Raw genomic sequence first — 18,150 nt, 5'->3', positions numbered from 1 at the left:
ATTTATTTCAACAAACTAATTTCCTTATACGAACTGTAAGTCAGTAAAATCTTCCATGTTGCATTTATATTTTTGTTCAGTGTAGTCAAAACTGTTCGCTGCTCTGACACCCCAATGGTGGAACAAGCTCCCTCACGACGCCAGGACAGCGGAGTCAATCACCACCTTCCGGAGACACCTGAAACCCGACCTCTTTAAGGAATACCTAGGATAGGATAAAGTAATCCTTCTAACCCCCCCTTAAAAGATTTAGATGCACTATTGTAAAGTGGTTGAGACTACATTTACATTTACAGTCATTTAGCAGACGCTCTTATCCAGAGCGACTTACAAATTGGTGGATTCACCTTATGATATCCAGTGGAACAACCACTTTACAATAGTGCATCTAAATCTTTTAGGGGGGGGGGGTTAGAAGGATTATGTTAGATGTTGTAATATGTTAGATGAGGTGCAGCATGCTCTTTCATTTTTCCAAGCACCCCTGTTCCAGATACCTTGAACTTTTGATAGGCCTATCACAATAGTTACTACACAAAATAACATATCTCCTCCACACAATATTAAAGTATGTATGTATGTATGTATGTATGTGACCCATTTATTCAACCATGAAAATAAAACCCACATGTATATATTTACAGTTTTGTTTTTCAACTATTTCACACTATAAAAAATGTATGCTATATATTCATGCTACAGGTGTTCCCCCTCAATATGGGACCATCATCTTTACACCCCACATCCTCCTTTTGGCATATTTATTGTATCTGGTTCTGAGGGCAGCTTTGAATGTGTTTGGTTAAATTTAGGCAAGCAATCCCAATTGGTTAAGGTTAGGCAGGTTCAGGGGTTAGATAAAGTTTAGGCAAGAAATGTGATTGGTTAAGTTTAGGGTTAAGGTCTATGGCAACCTGTGTGTAACAGTTCTGCCCTCAAAACAAGATTGAATAAGGTTAACTCCACTAACGATTGCATTACAAATTTACATACCATAAATTATCTCCAACAGGCTACCTTTAAGAAATTGAAAAATACAAAGTCAATGAGCATCTTGCAACTCTGAATTAGACAATAATGTAACCTTGTATGGCTGAAGAGGTCAACAGTAGCCTAGCATGCTAAAGCAGGGAAGCCTTTTACACAGCGAGCGATTGTATTGGAACATTAAAGTGATTTATTGAACTTCCCTGTTTCTTTTATTGAATGATGCTTTGACTTGCTGCAATGCAGGAATAGGGCAAGCACAGTCTTCACTATAGCACACATTATGCATACATTGTTTGAGCACAAATTGCACTGGGGAGGGCAATTTCCACAAGATTTTGAATCGGCCCGGAAACATTTAAATGCCCCAAACTTCAGGCTTGGCCCTCAAATTCATGGTAGGTGAAAAAAATTATAAAAGAGTTCTCAGCCTGACAAGCAATAATATGAAAAGGATATAAACCAGGAAGTCACCCCTTTATTTCCTCTGTTGAAAGTATTATTATTAAACATCTAGAGACCTCACACTGTTTACTGTGGTGGAGATTGTGGTTATTTTGGCAAGTGTTCAGAAAGAATGTGCTAATGCTACTAAGAATTCAGTAACAATTCAATTTTCACGAATGCTACCTGGGATTTGTTCCCTCAATAATATAATTTACACACAAAAGTATAATCAGTTGGATAAGATAAAGCACCAGGAGATTGAGAAAAGCAAAGCAACGTCATGATTTGGATCTATGATTATCGTGCAATGGCAGTCAAAATAAAGCAGAGAAAACATCCAAACATTCTCCAAGTAAGACATTGAAGCACTCTTGGTGCATGTTGAAGCATCTTAATGTATATTCCCACAGTGCTGCTCCTCCTCTTCATCGTACTCTATGGCTTTGGCCCAATCAAACACCAACCCCTTGCCCCTTCTTCCTATTGACTCCTCCTCCAGGATCTGAAGGGATTGTTGAGGCATCAGCAGTAGAGTAAACGTTCCACCTAGTCTAGAAGGCTAACTGGAGTTTCTGCCATATTGGTTAACACCTTTCCAGTCATTCCAGATTGCTGAGGGAGCGTCAACGAAGAATTAGGAATAGAGACAGGAGATCAGTTTTGAATTGCGGCCGTCTCCTCCTCCCCATCCTCAGCCCTCCTCCTCCCCATCCTCCTCTTCCCCGTGGGAGGAGAGTGACCTGAGACCTGGGGAACGGTGGTCTAGTGCCTCCTGCTGGACGTGTTGAATAGCCACAATGCCGGTGAGGAAGGCGTAGCTCAACATGGCGCCCAGGGCCACCAGGACCGACAGCAGCTGCTTGCGCCTCTTACCAGGCTCGTTGTCAGCGTCACCCCCTTCAGGCTGGGAGGACACCTTGCGACTGATACCTTCTGCACAAAAAATGAAAAAGTGTGAGACATGGAATTCAAAAGTTAACAACAATAGCAAGTTATATAATAGATATCATTGAAGACTGTCATACTGCATGTACAGTATGTGGTCCCACACCTCGTCCCTCGCTGGGGAAGTAGAGCGCCAGGATGTTGGAGCAGAAGTGGCTCAGGTTGTCCAGTGACTTGAGGTGCTGCTGGAGTCTTCCATTGGGCAGTTTCATCTTCAGGATGGGCACCAAGTAGCCAAAGACAAAAGCATCCAGAGATGAAGGTCTGGAGGGAACAGCGTCATGTAGTTAGAGATACATATGGATGCCATGCAAGTGAATTAAGTTGAGGTGCTGAATTCCCAGTTTAATGTCGAGGTAGAACCTCTCTGTGTGGACTTACGAGTCTCCGAAGAAGAACTTGTTTGAGCCCAGCCTCTGCGAGATAAGGTTCATACACTCCATAGCATCGCGGTACAGCTGGAGAGAGAAAGGTGTTGACAAACCGACCTCAGGCCAAATTCTCACATCATTTTGAATCATGATATATTCCTTATTATAAACTGGGTGGTTCGAGTCCTGAATTCTGATCAAATCAAAGTTTGTCACATGCGCCGAATACAACAGGTGTAGACCTTACAGTGAAATGCTTACTTACAGGCTCTAACCAATAGTGCAAAAAAGGTATTAGGTGAACAATAGGTAGGTAAAGAAATAAAAACAACAGTAAAAAGACAGGCTATATACAGTAGCGAGGTTATAAAAGTAGCGAGGCTACATATAGACACTGGTTAGTCAGGCTAATTGAGGTAGTATGTACATGTAGATATGGTTAAAGTGACTATGCATATATGATGAACAGAGAGTAGCAGTAGCGTAAAAGAGGGGTTGGCGGGTGGCGGGACACAACGCAGATAGCCCGGTTAGCCAATGTGCGGGAGCACTGGTTGGTCGGCCCAATTGAGGTAGTATGTACATAAGTGTATAGTTAAAGTGACTAAGCATATATGATAAACAGAGAGTAGCAGTAGCGTAAAAACACCTGATTGGCTGACAGCTGTGGTATATGAGACCATATACCACAGGTATGACAAAACATTTCTTTTTACTGCTCTAATTACATTGGTAACCAGTTTATAATAGCAATAAGGCACCTCGGGGGTTTGTGCTATATGGCCAATATACCACGGCTAAGGGCTGTGTCCAGGCACTCCGCGTAGCGTCGTGCATAAGAACCAGTAGCGGATTTAGGCATAGGCGAAATGGGCAGCCGCACATGGCGGCATCTTGCCGGGGGCAAAATAAAATATTCCGAATGGTGACATTTGTGCGATCGGTTTTCTATCGCTCATTTGCAAATCACGTCAATGATATCATGTCACCGTGTGGGACTGTGGGTCAATTAACCTTGTCGGAGTGGGCGCCCTGATTCTAGTTTTATTTGTGTGTTTTTTGTTAGGAATAAGGTAATAGTGTAATAATTGAATTATTTTTTATTTGTATTTATATACTATAATTTGTTTCTATTTGTCTTTGTTACTTCTTCTTGATATTTAAGTCTTATTTTTGTATGTATATATGTATATCTCGTCGTTAAATGCTACGATTATTTATTTGTTGTTCCAAATGTCTGAATAAAAATTGCAGAACGGTGCTGAAGGGGGGGGTTTACCCAGGGAGCCATACAAGCTAGAACCGCCACTGATAAGAACAGCCCATAGCCGTGGTATATCGGCCATATACCACACCCCCCTGTGCCTTATTGCTTAAATGAACTTCTGCAAGAGGTTATACCAAAACACTGGTCTAGGGTCAGCTTTCCGCATCCATATTCAGATCTTTAACCATTATAAGACTGAAAAAAGGTACCCTGGGCCTGAGCCGTGCATGTAGATAAAGCTTTGCCCTGGACCAGCGCTTTGGGAAACAAGTCGAGTTCCCATGGCAAGCCTATAAACCATTACATCATCACAGGGAGCAATGATGTCTGAAGCATGCATCAGCTCAGCTACAGAGGCAAGTGCGATGTTCACACCTCTCTCAGCACATGGTTTAATCACAACGTAACACCCCCAATGGCCCTATTCACACATTCTTTTTGTTGATAACCTATCCCAATTCACACACCTGGAATTTTTAGGTGTTTTTAATGAAAAGTAGTATTCTAAGTAGTATTCTAAAAGTAGTATGCTAACAGCAGTGGTATATGTAAAATATGTGTTGTACAAGGCCGAACTGGACAAGAACTCAAAACATGTGGTTGGCACTCAGGAAATAGTCTTGAACCTCTTTTTTCATAAAAAAAAAATGGTTTATTGCTTTTTACTGTTCACAGGTGTTTCAGCATGGATTTCTTCCTCAATGCATGAGTGCCAACCGCATATTTTGGTATCAGGTGATATTTTTGCAGTGATGCTTTCTCAACAATATATGCATCTAAGGTTTTTCCTTCAAACCAATTAATAAAAAAATCACCACATTTTTTACATTAAGAATTCTGTATAAACAATATAAATGATATGGTACCAATACAGTATGCCCCCCCCATACTTGACTGATTGCAAAGGGCCCCATAATAAAATGTTCTTTGGAAAGATTAGAAAGACTATTAAAACAACAATTGCCTTTGGGTGAACCTACCCTACCTCCTCCATCTCCCCCTCAACTCACCTCTTTCTCCACCTCCTCCCCTGCCGTCAACTCTTCGTCTCCCCTGACCAGCCTCAGCCTCTGCAGCTGCTGGCGCTGAATGCTGCCGGGCAGGAAGAAGTTCAGGGGGAATGGGGCGTGCTCCGCGTGCCAACGCCGAGTCACCTCCACATAGTTCTTAGGGTCAATCCACCGAGTATAGACCTAGTCCAGAAAGAGAGAGAAGCACAAAAGTGTGAAAGAGATGCAAAAGGCCTTCTACAAGCTAGAGGTAATGACATAGTAGTCACTATGAATTAGAATCCTTAGGATATTCAGATTTTTCAAACAGACACAAAATACAGCAGTTGAGCTACACATTTTGGCATTGAGAGCACAGTGGCTGTTTATCCCAGTTCAAAGTGCTGCAGGAAGCCACATGTTGTTCCATGTTGACACGGTTCTGCTGGCACAGGAAACAATGTTTGAGGTATTTCTTTATAGGACACAATGAAGCACCAGGTATAATTACCTACAATCTTTCTAGCGAGACAGAGAGAAGCGAGATTAAGTAGGACAAAAACGCAGTAAGCGGTTATGTGACAAAATAAAATGACAAAATTATAATAACTTTTTGCCATAATCGGAGTGATGTGGCACAACCCAGTCACTAGTGCACAACTAGTGACATCTTCCACGTCATCTCATTCTTGCATAAATGTCTTCTACAACCTCGTCACTCATTCTATCCACACACACACACACTCTCTATCACTCCCTTCAGCCCCCTCCCTGTCTGTCTTGTTCTCTCTGAGTAACTATGATCCTCACCAGAGCTGGCATCAGTTTTTCCTCTAGGAGTGAGATGAAGGCCAGAGTGTCTGCTCCCTCTTTGGCAGACAGGTCGAAGTCAGCATTGTATTTCTGAAAGATAGGTTGATATCACAACACACTTCAGGCGTTTCATCACCTTTCACGAACATCACCGACAGGATTCACGGACCACAACATCTTATTAAACCAGTCTTGCTGTTGTCAGGTATTCTAAATAGTTTTTAAAGCCCTTCTGGAACAATACCATGAGCCGCCTTGGCGTGATTACACCGTTAGCACTTTCTATGTTCTCCAGAAACCCATTCAAAAAACTGAAAAGCTACCTCTATGTGGAGGCCTTTATGGGACTCCAGACAGTCTAGGTGTTCTGGGTCAAGTGTTTTCTATCTAACCTCATGACTGCAGGGCAGTCAGTCTGAAATGGCGCCTGCTGGGGTCAAGAAGAACTCAACATGACTGGACATCTTAGAGAGATTCTCCCTCTACCTCCCTCTCCCTCCCTTGCTCTGGAGGGTAAAATAAGCAGTTTTTTACTGACTTTGGGAGGTTTGTCTGGAAACCCCACCATCCTTACCCCTTTACTGTCTAATCCTTTGGGATGATCTCACCAGGGTTTCCTCCCTGTTCGCTCACATTGACACCACAACAGCACTTATCAATCTGCTTTGCATTGTGGTTTCTAACATCCCTACTGCAGTAGCTCACAACCCCCCTACCAGTCAGGGGGCAGTTAGTATCTTGGCTAATGGGTTCCATCTGGGCATTAGCTGAAGTGTGCATTTAATTGAGCTTGGGGGATGGGAGGAAAGATCATAGGAGACATTGCATTTTTCAATGGGATCATAATTCACTTTAAGCAAGTGTGGAACAGAGCATGGAGCAGCTCTTTCAGACAAAGCAGAGGACTGTGCTGTACATGAGCAGGCGGTCTCTCTGTCACCTGTTTCCTGAGGTGGATGATGATGTCACTGGGCCGAGAGAGGCTCCCATTCTCGCTGGTCTTCAGGGCAGGCAGGGAGCCTAGCAAAGGAGAAAAATGCATCAAAGACGGGCACCTCACAACACCACTCATTAACAGCCACTGTTAATGTGACCATTACAGACCGATGGAGAGAGAACAGGGGAGTGGGATAGAGAGAAAATCTAGAGATGAAGAAGAGAGAGAAAAGGCAGATGAATGCCATTGGTGAAGAGAGGGAAGACAATTCTGGAAAGTAAGAATCAAGAAAAACATACTATACAGATGGAGAAATAATATAGTAAGAGAAAGGAATAACAAACAAGAACAAAGTAAAAAGGAGATATTTTCTGCCCATTTTATAGATAGCACATTTTCCTTCCATTCCATTTCTTAGTCTCCCTGTGTTCCCTTTGATTATAGGAGAATATGCCTAGTTCTGAAGTAAATTAATGCAGCCATGTTTCTCGAGTTGAGACAAAACAATATAAAAAGGACCTAAAAACTAAAGACAAGACATCTTACCAGTGGGACTTCTCCAGGGGTTGCCGATCTTGTGAAGTTTGAGGGGTGCGCCTGCAAACTTTGCATAAGCCTGAAGGGAGATGATTAACAGATTAACGCTGAGCTAAAACATGTTGAGCCAGACATACCTTAGTTTCCACAGCCTTGTATGAAAAAAAAGCATCCAGGAAGCATCCAAGCTGGGCCCAAAATAATTCCACTGACATAAAGGGAGGGGGAGGGAGGCATGAACACCTCAATTAAGGCAGACCCTTAGGACCCAATACGCAACATGTAAAAACAAACAGCAAGCATATAAACAACATGATTGTGGGATAGGCTGCCTAACTCTAGACACCACAGACACCAGGCTATACTCCATAACCTTTAGCACCACAGCAAAGTCTGGCCTACCTGGGCCAAACCCTAACCTGGGCGACGCTGGGACAATTGTGTGCCACCCTATGGGACTCCCAATTACGTCCGGTTGTGATACAGCCTGGAATCAAACCAGGATCTGTAGTGACGCCTCTAGCACTGAGATGCAGTGCCTTAGACCGCTGCGCCACTCGGGAGCCCCAAAAATAAAATACCCAAAACAACAAAAAGGATCAAATTAAAGGCTGACACTAGGAATGAGACATTGAGCCTTCTGAAAATGATGAAAAATAAATAAAACTTTGCGCAGGTGCAAAATAGCAAATTAATTATTTGTAAAAGCCTGTCCCTAATCACTGTGGACGGACATAAACACCTGTAGATGTAACAATGTAGATTACACAATACTGATTTTTATCAATGGGAGAGGGGAATTTCTTGCTTTAGACTGTTCGGATGGAGATTATGGAAGAAAGGATGTGGAACCTGCCCTGCCTGAAAGAGCCCTGGAGCATGCAGTGTGCGTAGGCAAGGGAAGGGAGTGGCAGGTAGCTGAGCAAGTTGTGATGGAACAAACTGTTCCTGAAGAGATAAGTAGCCTATAAGGAGATTGAAAAAGTAGAAGGAAAGCAGTACATGACCAGAGTAAAAAGGCTTGCGAAGGAGAAACTTCAATAGGCCTAATAGAAACAGAATAGGTGTCTAAACACAGCCTACATTCTCAAACTAAGATCAAGGCCCAGATTCACAAAACACTTCTTACACAAAAACTTAAGAAGCTTTTTAAGAAAATAAATACATTCATAAGATAGTTCGTAAGTGCAATTCCTCAACAATATCTTAAGATGTAATGATTTTCTTACAAACTTCTCAAATATCTTCTTATGAATCTTCTTAAGATGTTTGTTGCTAGGCAACCAATTTAGCTAGCTATCTAGCTAGCAATGGCAATCATGTTAGCATAATTCGTACTGAGATTACTGTTACTAAAACATGTTCTTGGGTTTAAAATAATCCATACAGAAACTTTCAGACAACATTTGTGAGTGAATTAAACATGTTCAATCGCTTTCATGAGCTTATTCTGACTGCCCAGAGTTTAGGACAAGGGTTTAGCTATCTTGGAATTAAGAACAAATCCAATAACTTTCTTTTCAAGAATCTAATTTCTTCTTAACTTTTTGCTTAAGGAAGAAACATAATAAATAGAGAAAAAACATTTCCAATAACATTTTTGAGGAATAGCAACTTTGCTTGACTTTCTTCATAAATCTAGTTATGGAAAAAATGGCAGTTAAGAAGAAATTTCTTCTTAAGGTTGTGTCAATCTGGGCCCAGGTCCTTCATTTCCGCTTACTGTGTCCTGCACTTACAAGGAAAATCATATTCCAGAATGAAATAAGCAAACAGTAATCGACTGCATTAATATGCCTCTCAATGGATCTCAAAGCAATTGTTGTATTGCAGCAGACTTGATACAAAGTAGCCTAAAGACACAATGCACTATAGATTGACAAGGCAAATGCGCACAGCAACATTTATGATTGTATCTGGCTGATAGATAGCCATACATAAAATGACATTCCTATAAATGTGGTTTGGCAGAGTTGAACAGATCGACCTGACTGTGCTTGCAGACAGGCGTGACGGGACGTAATCTCATGGAAAAGAAGAGGTAATTTCTTCAGTGTCCGCAAGTACTTACAAACCCCACTGTCGGCTGGCTCCAGGGCATTAAGAATGGCCTTAATGCTTTAATGTATCCTATAATCATCAAAACCGATAACACATCAAATAATTTAGATACAGTCATTCAATACCTTTTACCTCAGAGAAGAAATATAATCATGTAATTTAGGGTCTGCCCACAATAATGACAAACTGATCATATCACAATCACAAGCAGACATTTGTATTAAGTCAAGTACAGTACACAACTGTGGATTATTTAGATTGCACAATGTACAGCAATAGTATCATCATTGGGCCTGGTGCTCCACTGTGAAGGACAGATATCACTTCAGATTGAAAGAAAAACTCATTCAAGAAGGCTGAACTAGATCTTCAATAATGGAATAGCCAGTGAAAGTTAAGAGAGCAGAATGGAGAAAAGCTGAGGTTCTCTCTGCAGTTGGCCAAAGTCACCCAACCAAAATGTCATTAAAAACATCAAAGGCTGACATCATGGCTACGACTTTATTAGGAAATTCTTCCTCAACTTTTTATCTTTGGTTGTAAACCCGAAGACTAGCTAGAATGAAAATAAAATTCATACCTACCCTACAGGTCTAAAAGACATAACTAATATATTGGTAGGCCTATACAGATATGTAGCCTAGGTGAAAGCCTATCTAGAATGAATTATTGTGCATACTGCATACCATAACACACACTCAAAACATAAGGAACACCTGCTCTTTCCATGACAGACTGACCAGCTGAATCCAGGTGAAAGCTAAGAGCCCTTATTGATGTCACCTGTTAAATCCAATTTAAAAATCAGTGAAGGGGAGGAGATAAGTGAAATAATGATTTTTAAGCCTTGAGACATGAATTGTGTATGTGTGCCATTCAGTGGGTGAATGGGCAAGACAAAATATTTAAGTGCCTTTGAATGGGGTATGGTAGTAGGTGCCAGGCTCACTGGTTTGAGAGTGTCATGAACTGCAACACTGCTGGGTTTTTCACACAACAGTTTCCAATGTATCAAGATACCATGTATCATGGTCCCCAACCCAAAGGACATCCAGCCAACTTGACAACTGTAGGAAGCATTGGAGTGAACATATGCCAGCATCCCTGTGGAACACTTGACACCTTGCCCTGACAAATTGAGACTGTTCTGAGGGCAAAAGGGCTGAAACTCAATATTAGGAAGGCATTTTTAATGTTTTGTAAACTCAGTGTATATACACTATACAGTGCATTCGGGAAAGTATTCAAACCCCTTCACTTTTCCCACATTTTGTTACGTTACAGCCTTATTCAAAACTGGATTAAATACATCTACACACAACGCCCAATAATGACAAAGTGAATACAGGTCTTTAGAAATGTTTGCAAATGTATTAAAAATAAAAAAAGAGAAATACCTTATTTACATAAGTATTCAGACCCCACCGTCCTCTCCGCTGCCTGAGAGACTACAAACAGGCACACGTAATTGAGTGCTAGCCTACATTGCACTGCCAATCATTTTTTTTTTCCATCATTGCTTAATAAAACAGAGCAACACACTTCTCAGCTGAGGAATGTAAAGAGAGACACTGCTTTTCTGGATATGTATGAATGCCACTTGCCTGTAGTAGAAAGACATGGTAGGCTACTACTGAATTTTTTTTTACAAATAAGAGACTACCAGTGGAAGGGTATCACTAGACTAGGGTTAGGCTAAGGGCAATTTCACAGTAAAAGAGTGATGCTGAGATTCAGATTTTTCACTTTAAAATGTATGCCAAACTTTGCATCTGCACTGTTCTTCAAGTGAATGTGTTTTTGTATTGTTAAAAGTAGACCCTATGCATAGAGTTGTATGGTTTGTTTAACTTTGCAATCATTGTTTTTGTTTGACCTATATTTTAAAGTGAAAACTGAGTCTCAGGATCAGTCTTACTAACTAAACATCAATCTCTTACATGACGTTCTAATTAACTATGCTTACTATGATAATTAGACTAGCCATTGGCAATTACATACGCTATAAACATAGACTAATCCAGCAGTAACCATCAAGTAGATATGCTAATGCTGTAATTTTTAAATAACTAAAAAAATAAACATTTTTAAAGAAAAATCTGGAAGGTTCTCTTATTCACTTTTGCAATTTCCTAATAGGTGGAATGTACAGACCTCCAGCCTAAATGCAGTGACTTTTTGCCAGTTCACTAATGGAAAGAATGAGGTCTGTGAATGTGACACATCACCAGACACAAATCTACCCAGTTGCAGTGAAAACCCGGGGGGCATCCTGGAAAACTCTGAATGAAATTGCTAATTTCCAGACAAGAGTATGATGTGTCACTAACATGGCTCCAGTTCAGTAGCCACTTTGTGGTTTCAGAGACCACACTGAGACACAAACTAAAAGCAAGCAAGATGTGCATTTTCCAACCACCAAAAAAGTATCTGGGGAGGAAAGTCACTTTCCAGACCCACATTTGACATCTTGTTCCCTCCAGTAAGATGTGGGTCCAAAATACACACATAAAAAAAAATGGTTTAATGTCTGAAAATTTGCCAGGGAGGAAAATGTAGTTTATGATGCTCAAATTTGGTTTAGTCAAGCCTGCAAGGTAATATAAGCTGCCATATATGGCTTGTGACCACATCAGTCATTTAACTGTACATGCACAATGGAAATATTATGGTTTACAGTAATACATTAGATGTTTTGGGTGGCTTTATTTTAAAAGAAAACCAAATGGAACATTATTAGGTTTTACATTGGAAGAATGTTCAGCTAAATAAAAAACACTGCTTACAGTCAGACACATACCACACACTCTTTGGGATTTGTACAGTCGTGGCAAAAAGTTTTGAGAATGACACAAATATTAATTTTCACAAAGTCTGCTGCCTCAGTTTGGATGATGTCAATTTGCATATACTCCAGAATGTTATGAAGAGTGATCAGATGAATTGCAATTAATTGCAAAGTCCCTCTTTGCCATGCAAATGTACTGAAAAAAGCTTGTCTGCAGAAGACAAGGTGAGCGCTACCATCAGTCCTGTGTCATGCCAACAGTAAAGCATCCTGAGACCATTCATGTGTGGGGTTGCTTCTCAAACAAGGGAGTGGGCTCCCTCACAATTTTGCCTAAGAACACAGCCATGAATAAAGAATGGTACCAACACATCCTCCGAGAGCAACTTCTTCCAACCATCCAGGAACAGTTTGGTGACGAACAATGCCTTTTCCAGCATGATGGAGCACCTTGCTATAAGGCAAAAGTGATAGCTAAGTGGCTCGGGGAACAAAACATAGATATTTTGGATCCATGGCCAGGAAACTCCCCAGACCTTAATCCCATTGAGAACTTGTGGTCAATCCTCAAGAGGCGGGTGGACAAACAAAACCCCACAAATTCTGACAAACTCCAAGCATTGATTATGCAAGAATGGGCTGCCATCAGTCAGGATGTGGCCCAGAAGTTAATTGACAGCATGCCAGGGCGGATTGCAGAGGTATTGAAAAAGAAGGGTCAACACTGCAAATATTGACTCTTTGCATCAACTTCATGTAATTGTCAATAAAAGCCTTTGACACTTATGAAATGCTTGTAATTATACTTCAGTATTCCATAGTAACATCTGACAAAAATATCTAAAGACACTGAAGCAGCAAACTTTTTGGAAATTAATATTTGTGTCATTCTCAAAACTTTTGGCCACGACTGTATACATGGGTACCATGAGAACTGTACCATGATGGACATACCTGGGATTTCCTGTATGAAACTGAGTGGGGAGCTAAAGCCAGTTACAGTTGCCTCTGCTGCATTGTAGCATGAGGCTTGGGAGTTAGCTAATAAAGCCATATCCGCTAAAAGCTGTGTATAGAGTGGTGCATGTAAGACAAAGGGCAGCAGACAATAGCCTTAAGAATAGCCTTATCTTCGCTCCAGATGTCTTCCAAGATTGCACAGATTCCTCCTCATTTGTCAACTTTAGGGCTATAACTTTGGGAGGGTAGCCGAACACCTGCATGATCTGTGTGGTTAATCATGTGTTAGGCTATGCTACATTCCTATGTTGAATTTATGGATTATGATTGTAATGTTCATAATTGACAGGTAATCAATCACATGTTCAAACATTTGGCACCAGTAGTTAGGGATAGCCTACAAGATGACAGGTCATAAACTGTCCAGTCCCCAATAATTATTAGGATTCTTTGGGTGTCACAACATGTAGCTAGTTGCTAATGCCATTGTTTCTGAATCTAGGCCTATTATTATAGCTGTGTTGCAGAATATTGTATGGCCACACACACACACACACACACACACACACACACACACACACACACACACACACACACACACACACACACACACACACACACACACACACACACGTTTGTTCTACTCTCCTTGTGGGGTCAGTTGAATGCATTCAGTTGTACAACTGACTAGATCCTTTCCTTTCTAAACAATTGATTCCCATTCAAAATCCTATTTTCCCGAACTCCCTAACCTCAACCCTAATTGTAACCCTAACCACTAAGACTAAAATAGCCATTTTCCTTGTGGGGACTGACAAAATGTCCCCACAAGGATAGTAAAACCAAAAACACTCACACCAGTGGTGGTCAGTGCAGTTTAGGAAGGACTTTTTTTATGAGCATGGCCATTTCTATTACAGCGTATTGGATGACTGTCATTACCATTCCATTCACCCAGCTCAATGTAACATTGATAGGTTTAGGCTACTACATGATACAAAAATGTGCCCTATACCCATCGTTGCTACAACCTAGACTACAAATGAAAGTGTATAATGTAGGTGCAGGCTGTGAGACAAATCGGAGTACTCGAGGTGACAGACAGTGACACATTCAATACCGCCTGGAACAATCTTGCCTGTATCTAGCTGATCTGGGGTTTAATCATTAGTCCAAACAGTTTCTATTTGACAAATCCCGGTAGGTCCATCCCCGTTTCGTTCCGTTTAAGAAACATTTTGCAACAGAAATCGGCGGAATGACTACACCCCTGATCACCCGCACACACAGTTCATTTTCATAGCAGCCCCATACAGCATCATCACAATGCTCATTGAATAAATCCTTTTCGCATCTACGCGGTCTCCTCCTTTCTCCTTTTCCCTTCACTTGTGGACTTCAGTACACAACACAACATCTGTCTGTGACCAGGCAAAAAATTATAAAAAATATATATATATATTTTAAACTCTACAAGCCAAACCGTCATACCATAATCGCTAACCGCTACACAGCCTACATCGTTGTCACCATATCAGTTAACGTCATAGTCAACATAGGTACTAGAACTAACACGTTAGTAAACCCACAATCCATGTGTACAATCACACAGTCCAGTGAACAGCAAGCAGTTTAGCAGTTACACCGACGGGCTCCAGTGGCAATAAATTAATACAACCGAAAGCTTACCTTGACTAGGATTGCCTTAGCTAGCTCGCTAACATAAAAATAGCATTATTCTCTGTTTGAGTCAGGTTGTTGAGTAGGCTAAATTAGCTGCATTAGCTAGCTAGCTAAGTAAGTGAAAGGTAAACTAACAAAAAATATATAGCTAGCTCCCCCTCGCTCTCTCTGCTACTTCTTAATTTTTGAATAAATACATTTTTTTTAAACTGTTAAACTATTGTCTTTCTCTCCAAGTCAACTACTCACCAAATGTTATACACTGCAGTGCTAGCTAGCTGTAGCATATGCTTACGGTACTAGATTAATTCTCTGATCCTTTGATTGGATGGACAACATGTCAGTTCATGCTGCAAGAGGTCTGATAGGTTGGAGAACATCCTCCGGAAGTCATTATAATTACTGTGTAAGTCTATGAAAGTGAGTGAAAACCATGAGCCTCCAAGGTTTAAATTGAAGTCAATGTACCCAAAGGAGGACGGAAAATAGCTGTCCTCTGGCTACACCATGGTGCTACTCTATATGGTGCCGTTAAGGCTACTGTAGAACTTCATTGCAAAACACTGTTTTAATCAGTCATTTGGTGACATATTTAGTATAGTTTTATCATCTAAAAAGGATAACTTTATATACGTTTCACTATTTGTATTTTTCTGAAATTCACTGAGTAGGATGGCCCACCCCTTCCTCCTCTGAGGAGCCTTCACTGAGACACACACACGCAGGCAGGTAGAGTGAAGGTTTACTGTACTTACAGCTGTTTACCTACACCTGCTTGTTTTCATTGATTTCGTTAGCTAGGTAAATTCGATTATCTACATTCTTGTGAGATTTATTTGCAAATTGCCAGTGCATGTTGAAAGGGGTATAACTTAGCCAGATAGCCAGCCGTAGATACTAATGTAACAATGTTCACCTTGCAGTGTAACTACATGGTAGCAGCCCATATAACGTTAACTATCATGTAAATGTACTTACTGTTACCGTTAGTTACGGTGAAATGTTTATGACAAATAGCTAGACAACTAGTCGACAGCCATGTCAGTAAGGGATGTGATGTCCAAGCCAACGTTATGAACATTGACATTAGCTTGCAACTGAATATGAAGGCAGCCAAGCTGTGCTATCTTGCAATATTGATATTTCTGGAATTACATCATAATAGATATCTTACCAATATAATTAAACACTCAGTGTCGACAGACGGTAAACCCCAATCGCCTTCCCAGCAGTACAGCTCAGAAGTTGCCATCTGCGAGGGGACAGCCATCTTGAAATAATTGAACGACCTTTCACTCGGAAGTGATACCTCTCGTTGCCACTGACAACGTTTACATTTATTGTCTAGACTAAAGACTTCAAGAACGTTCTGTCTAGACGTTTTTGAAATTAGCCACCCCGGCCCATTGATAGAGTCCTTTGATATCAAAATCATGTATGATTAACAATATTCTGTCTATTACAATGGAACTTTGAACAACATTTGCCATTAGAAATAGAATTCAACATATGTGCTCCCCCTATGTTTTTGTGGTGCAATATTTACCAGAATGTTGTAATTATTCTATAAACAGTGGTCAAATTGGTCCAACAAACTGTGGTCAACTCTCCGGACTGTCTTTTCCAAATATTTGGAGCAGGACTTTGACCTGGAAAATGTTTCCAGTGTCTATGTCAGAATAGATTTAGCAGATGTTCTGAATAAGGATAGTGTATTTTTTCTTCTAAACCAATACATGGCTTTTTAATATATGTTTGAGGAAGATTAATGCTGGAATATTGCACTTTAACCGTTAAAGTGCAATATTTTGTACTTTTGATATCTGTGGAAAATGAAAGAAACTCACGCAAGGGATAATTCATACCTCTATATGTTCTTACAAGTGGTAGTGTAACAAGAACTTTGAACTCAACCTGTCTATCCATAGGGCAGAATATAAAATATGAATGAAACTACTGTATAATCTATATCAAATGCTTCTGTTTTACTTTCTTTCACTCACTAAAGATTAATGTCAACAGGTCTACCTACAATGTAAGCATTGAAAGAAGGAGAAGACAGAGAAGAATGATCCACCTAAAGGCAATGTTTTAACCCACCCGACGGAGCTCTTAAACATGGAAATAATGCTGTGTCTGTTTTGCAACAAACTCAGCTCAGCAGCTGGCAGAGTCCGTGCCAAAGGGACATGCACAAGCCATGACATCATCAAACCGAGCAGGAGGAAAGGAGTTCACGCATTCCTATCAAGACGGGGGGAAGGGGGCAGGAGCCAAATATCACCATTCCTTCCTTCCTTACAATGGTTCCACATCTAGTCCCTGCATACATTGAGAAATGTTAACCCCTCTCCCCAATTCCCCTCAATTTTCCTCCCATGATCCTATACACTGATTATCAGTCTACATATATGCTCAGTGTCAACACTTACCCCTCAATCTGACATGAATTACTTTAAGAAAGTCTAATGTGAAAGCAGCTGGTTGATCTTTTGAAGAGAAAAGGGGGACTTAGATAAAGTATTTTAGAGCAGTCTATATACTGGTCAGTTTCTAAAACTCCAATGTTTTACAATGGCAGTCAAAATGTCCAGGTTTCTGGTTTATGGACTGCTATGGCACCTGGAGGGTTGAATGGCCTCTGCTTACTCAGGGAGCATTTAAACAGAAACTAAGTTACACCTCTTTACTACCTTCTGGTGGACAGTGACTGCAACATAATGATGTGTCAAGTGAAGGAAACTGGCACAGCCTACAATAAAAATTATTGATTTACAGCTAGTGTGTATGGGAACTATAAACTAATAATACAGAATATGAATACTGTATAGATTGGGGCGGCAGGTAGCCTCGTGGTTAGAGCGTTGGGCCAATAACCGAAAGGTTGCTAGATCAAATCCCCAAACTGACAAGGTAAAAATCTGTCGTTCTGCCCCTGAACAAGGCAATTAACCCACTGTTCCTAGGCTGTAATTGTAAATAAGAATTTGTTCTTAACTGACTTGCCTAGTTAAATAAAGGTTAAATAAATAGATAATACATCAATTATTTCCACTTTCAAATAGCTTAAGGTCAAACACCATCTGTGTTTGGGTAAAAATTATGTAAATCTGTGGGTTTGTGTTGCAACATCACAGAGATGAAAGATGCTCCATCATTTAAGTAATAGAACGCACCTAACTTGTGAGATATTTTGAAATACTAAGAGGACAAAATTGCTTACCATCAAATGGAGCTGTGCTGTTGTACTTGCTGAGCATTATGTGAAACAAACAGGATGTACGATTTATGTTGGAGATTAAAAAGATTCCATCTGTGACCCATTTTTATTGCTGACTATTATCACAAAAATCTCATCAGCATAT

The 18,150-nt window shown here is 40.5% G+C and overlaps 1 protein-coding gene and 1 long non-coding RNA gene across 3 annotated transcripts; one reads left to right on the top strand and one right to left on the bottom strand.

The window, feature by feature from the left end:
• Window positions 1-563: 563 nt before the first annotated feature.
• On the bottom strand, window positions 564-16,086 carry LOC100195036 (Metaxin-1). 2 transcript variants are annotated; one of them, NM_001140065.1, is given in 8 exon segments: window positions 564-2,367; window positions 2,486-2,643; window positions 2,761-2,837; window positions 5,028-5,210; window positions 5,817-5,909; window positions 6,760-6,839; window positions 7,303-7,372; window positions 15,960-16,040. In NM_001140065.1, coding segments are annotated over 8 exon segments (981 nt in total). In that variant the 5' UTR covers window positions 16,038-16,040; the 3' UTR covers window positions 564-2,125.
• LOC106605433 (uncharacterized) lies at window positions 15,461-18,104 on the top strand. The gene is made up of 2 exons (XR_001328847.3): window positions 15,461-15,514; window positions 16,808-18,104. It is a non-coding gene; the product is annotated as an uncharacterized LOC106605433 (long non-coding RNA).
• Window positions 18,105-18,150: the final 46 nt, after the last annotated feature.

This window comes from Salmo salar, chromosome 05, assembly GCF_965601325.2.
Source record: "Salmo salar chromosome 05, fSalSal1, whole genome shotgun sequence".
In the NCBI taxonomy this organism is placed as follows: Eukaryota; Metazoa; Chordata; class Actinopteri; order Salmoniformes; family Salmonidae; genus Salmo; species Salmo salar.
The sequence above is the reverse complement of the archived record's forward strand: the minus strand, read 5'-3'. Positions and strand labels throughout refer to the sequence as shown.

Excerpts from the sequence above, each read along its gene's own strand:
- LOC100195036 (XM_014200933.3), bottom strand. The coding sequence starts at position 16,055 with ATGGCTGTCCCCTCGCAGATGGCAACTTCTGAGCTGTACTGCTGGGAA. Across the intron at positions 7,373-15,959 it reads CTGAGTGTTTAATTATATTG|GCTTATGCAAAGTTTGCAGG; the intron begins GTAAGATATCTA and ends ATCTCCCTTCAG. Across the intron at positions 2,365-2,485 it reads CTTCCCCAGCGAGGGACGAG|GTATCAGTCGCAAGGTGTCC; the intron begins GTGTGGGACCAC and ends TTTGTGCAGAAG.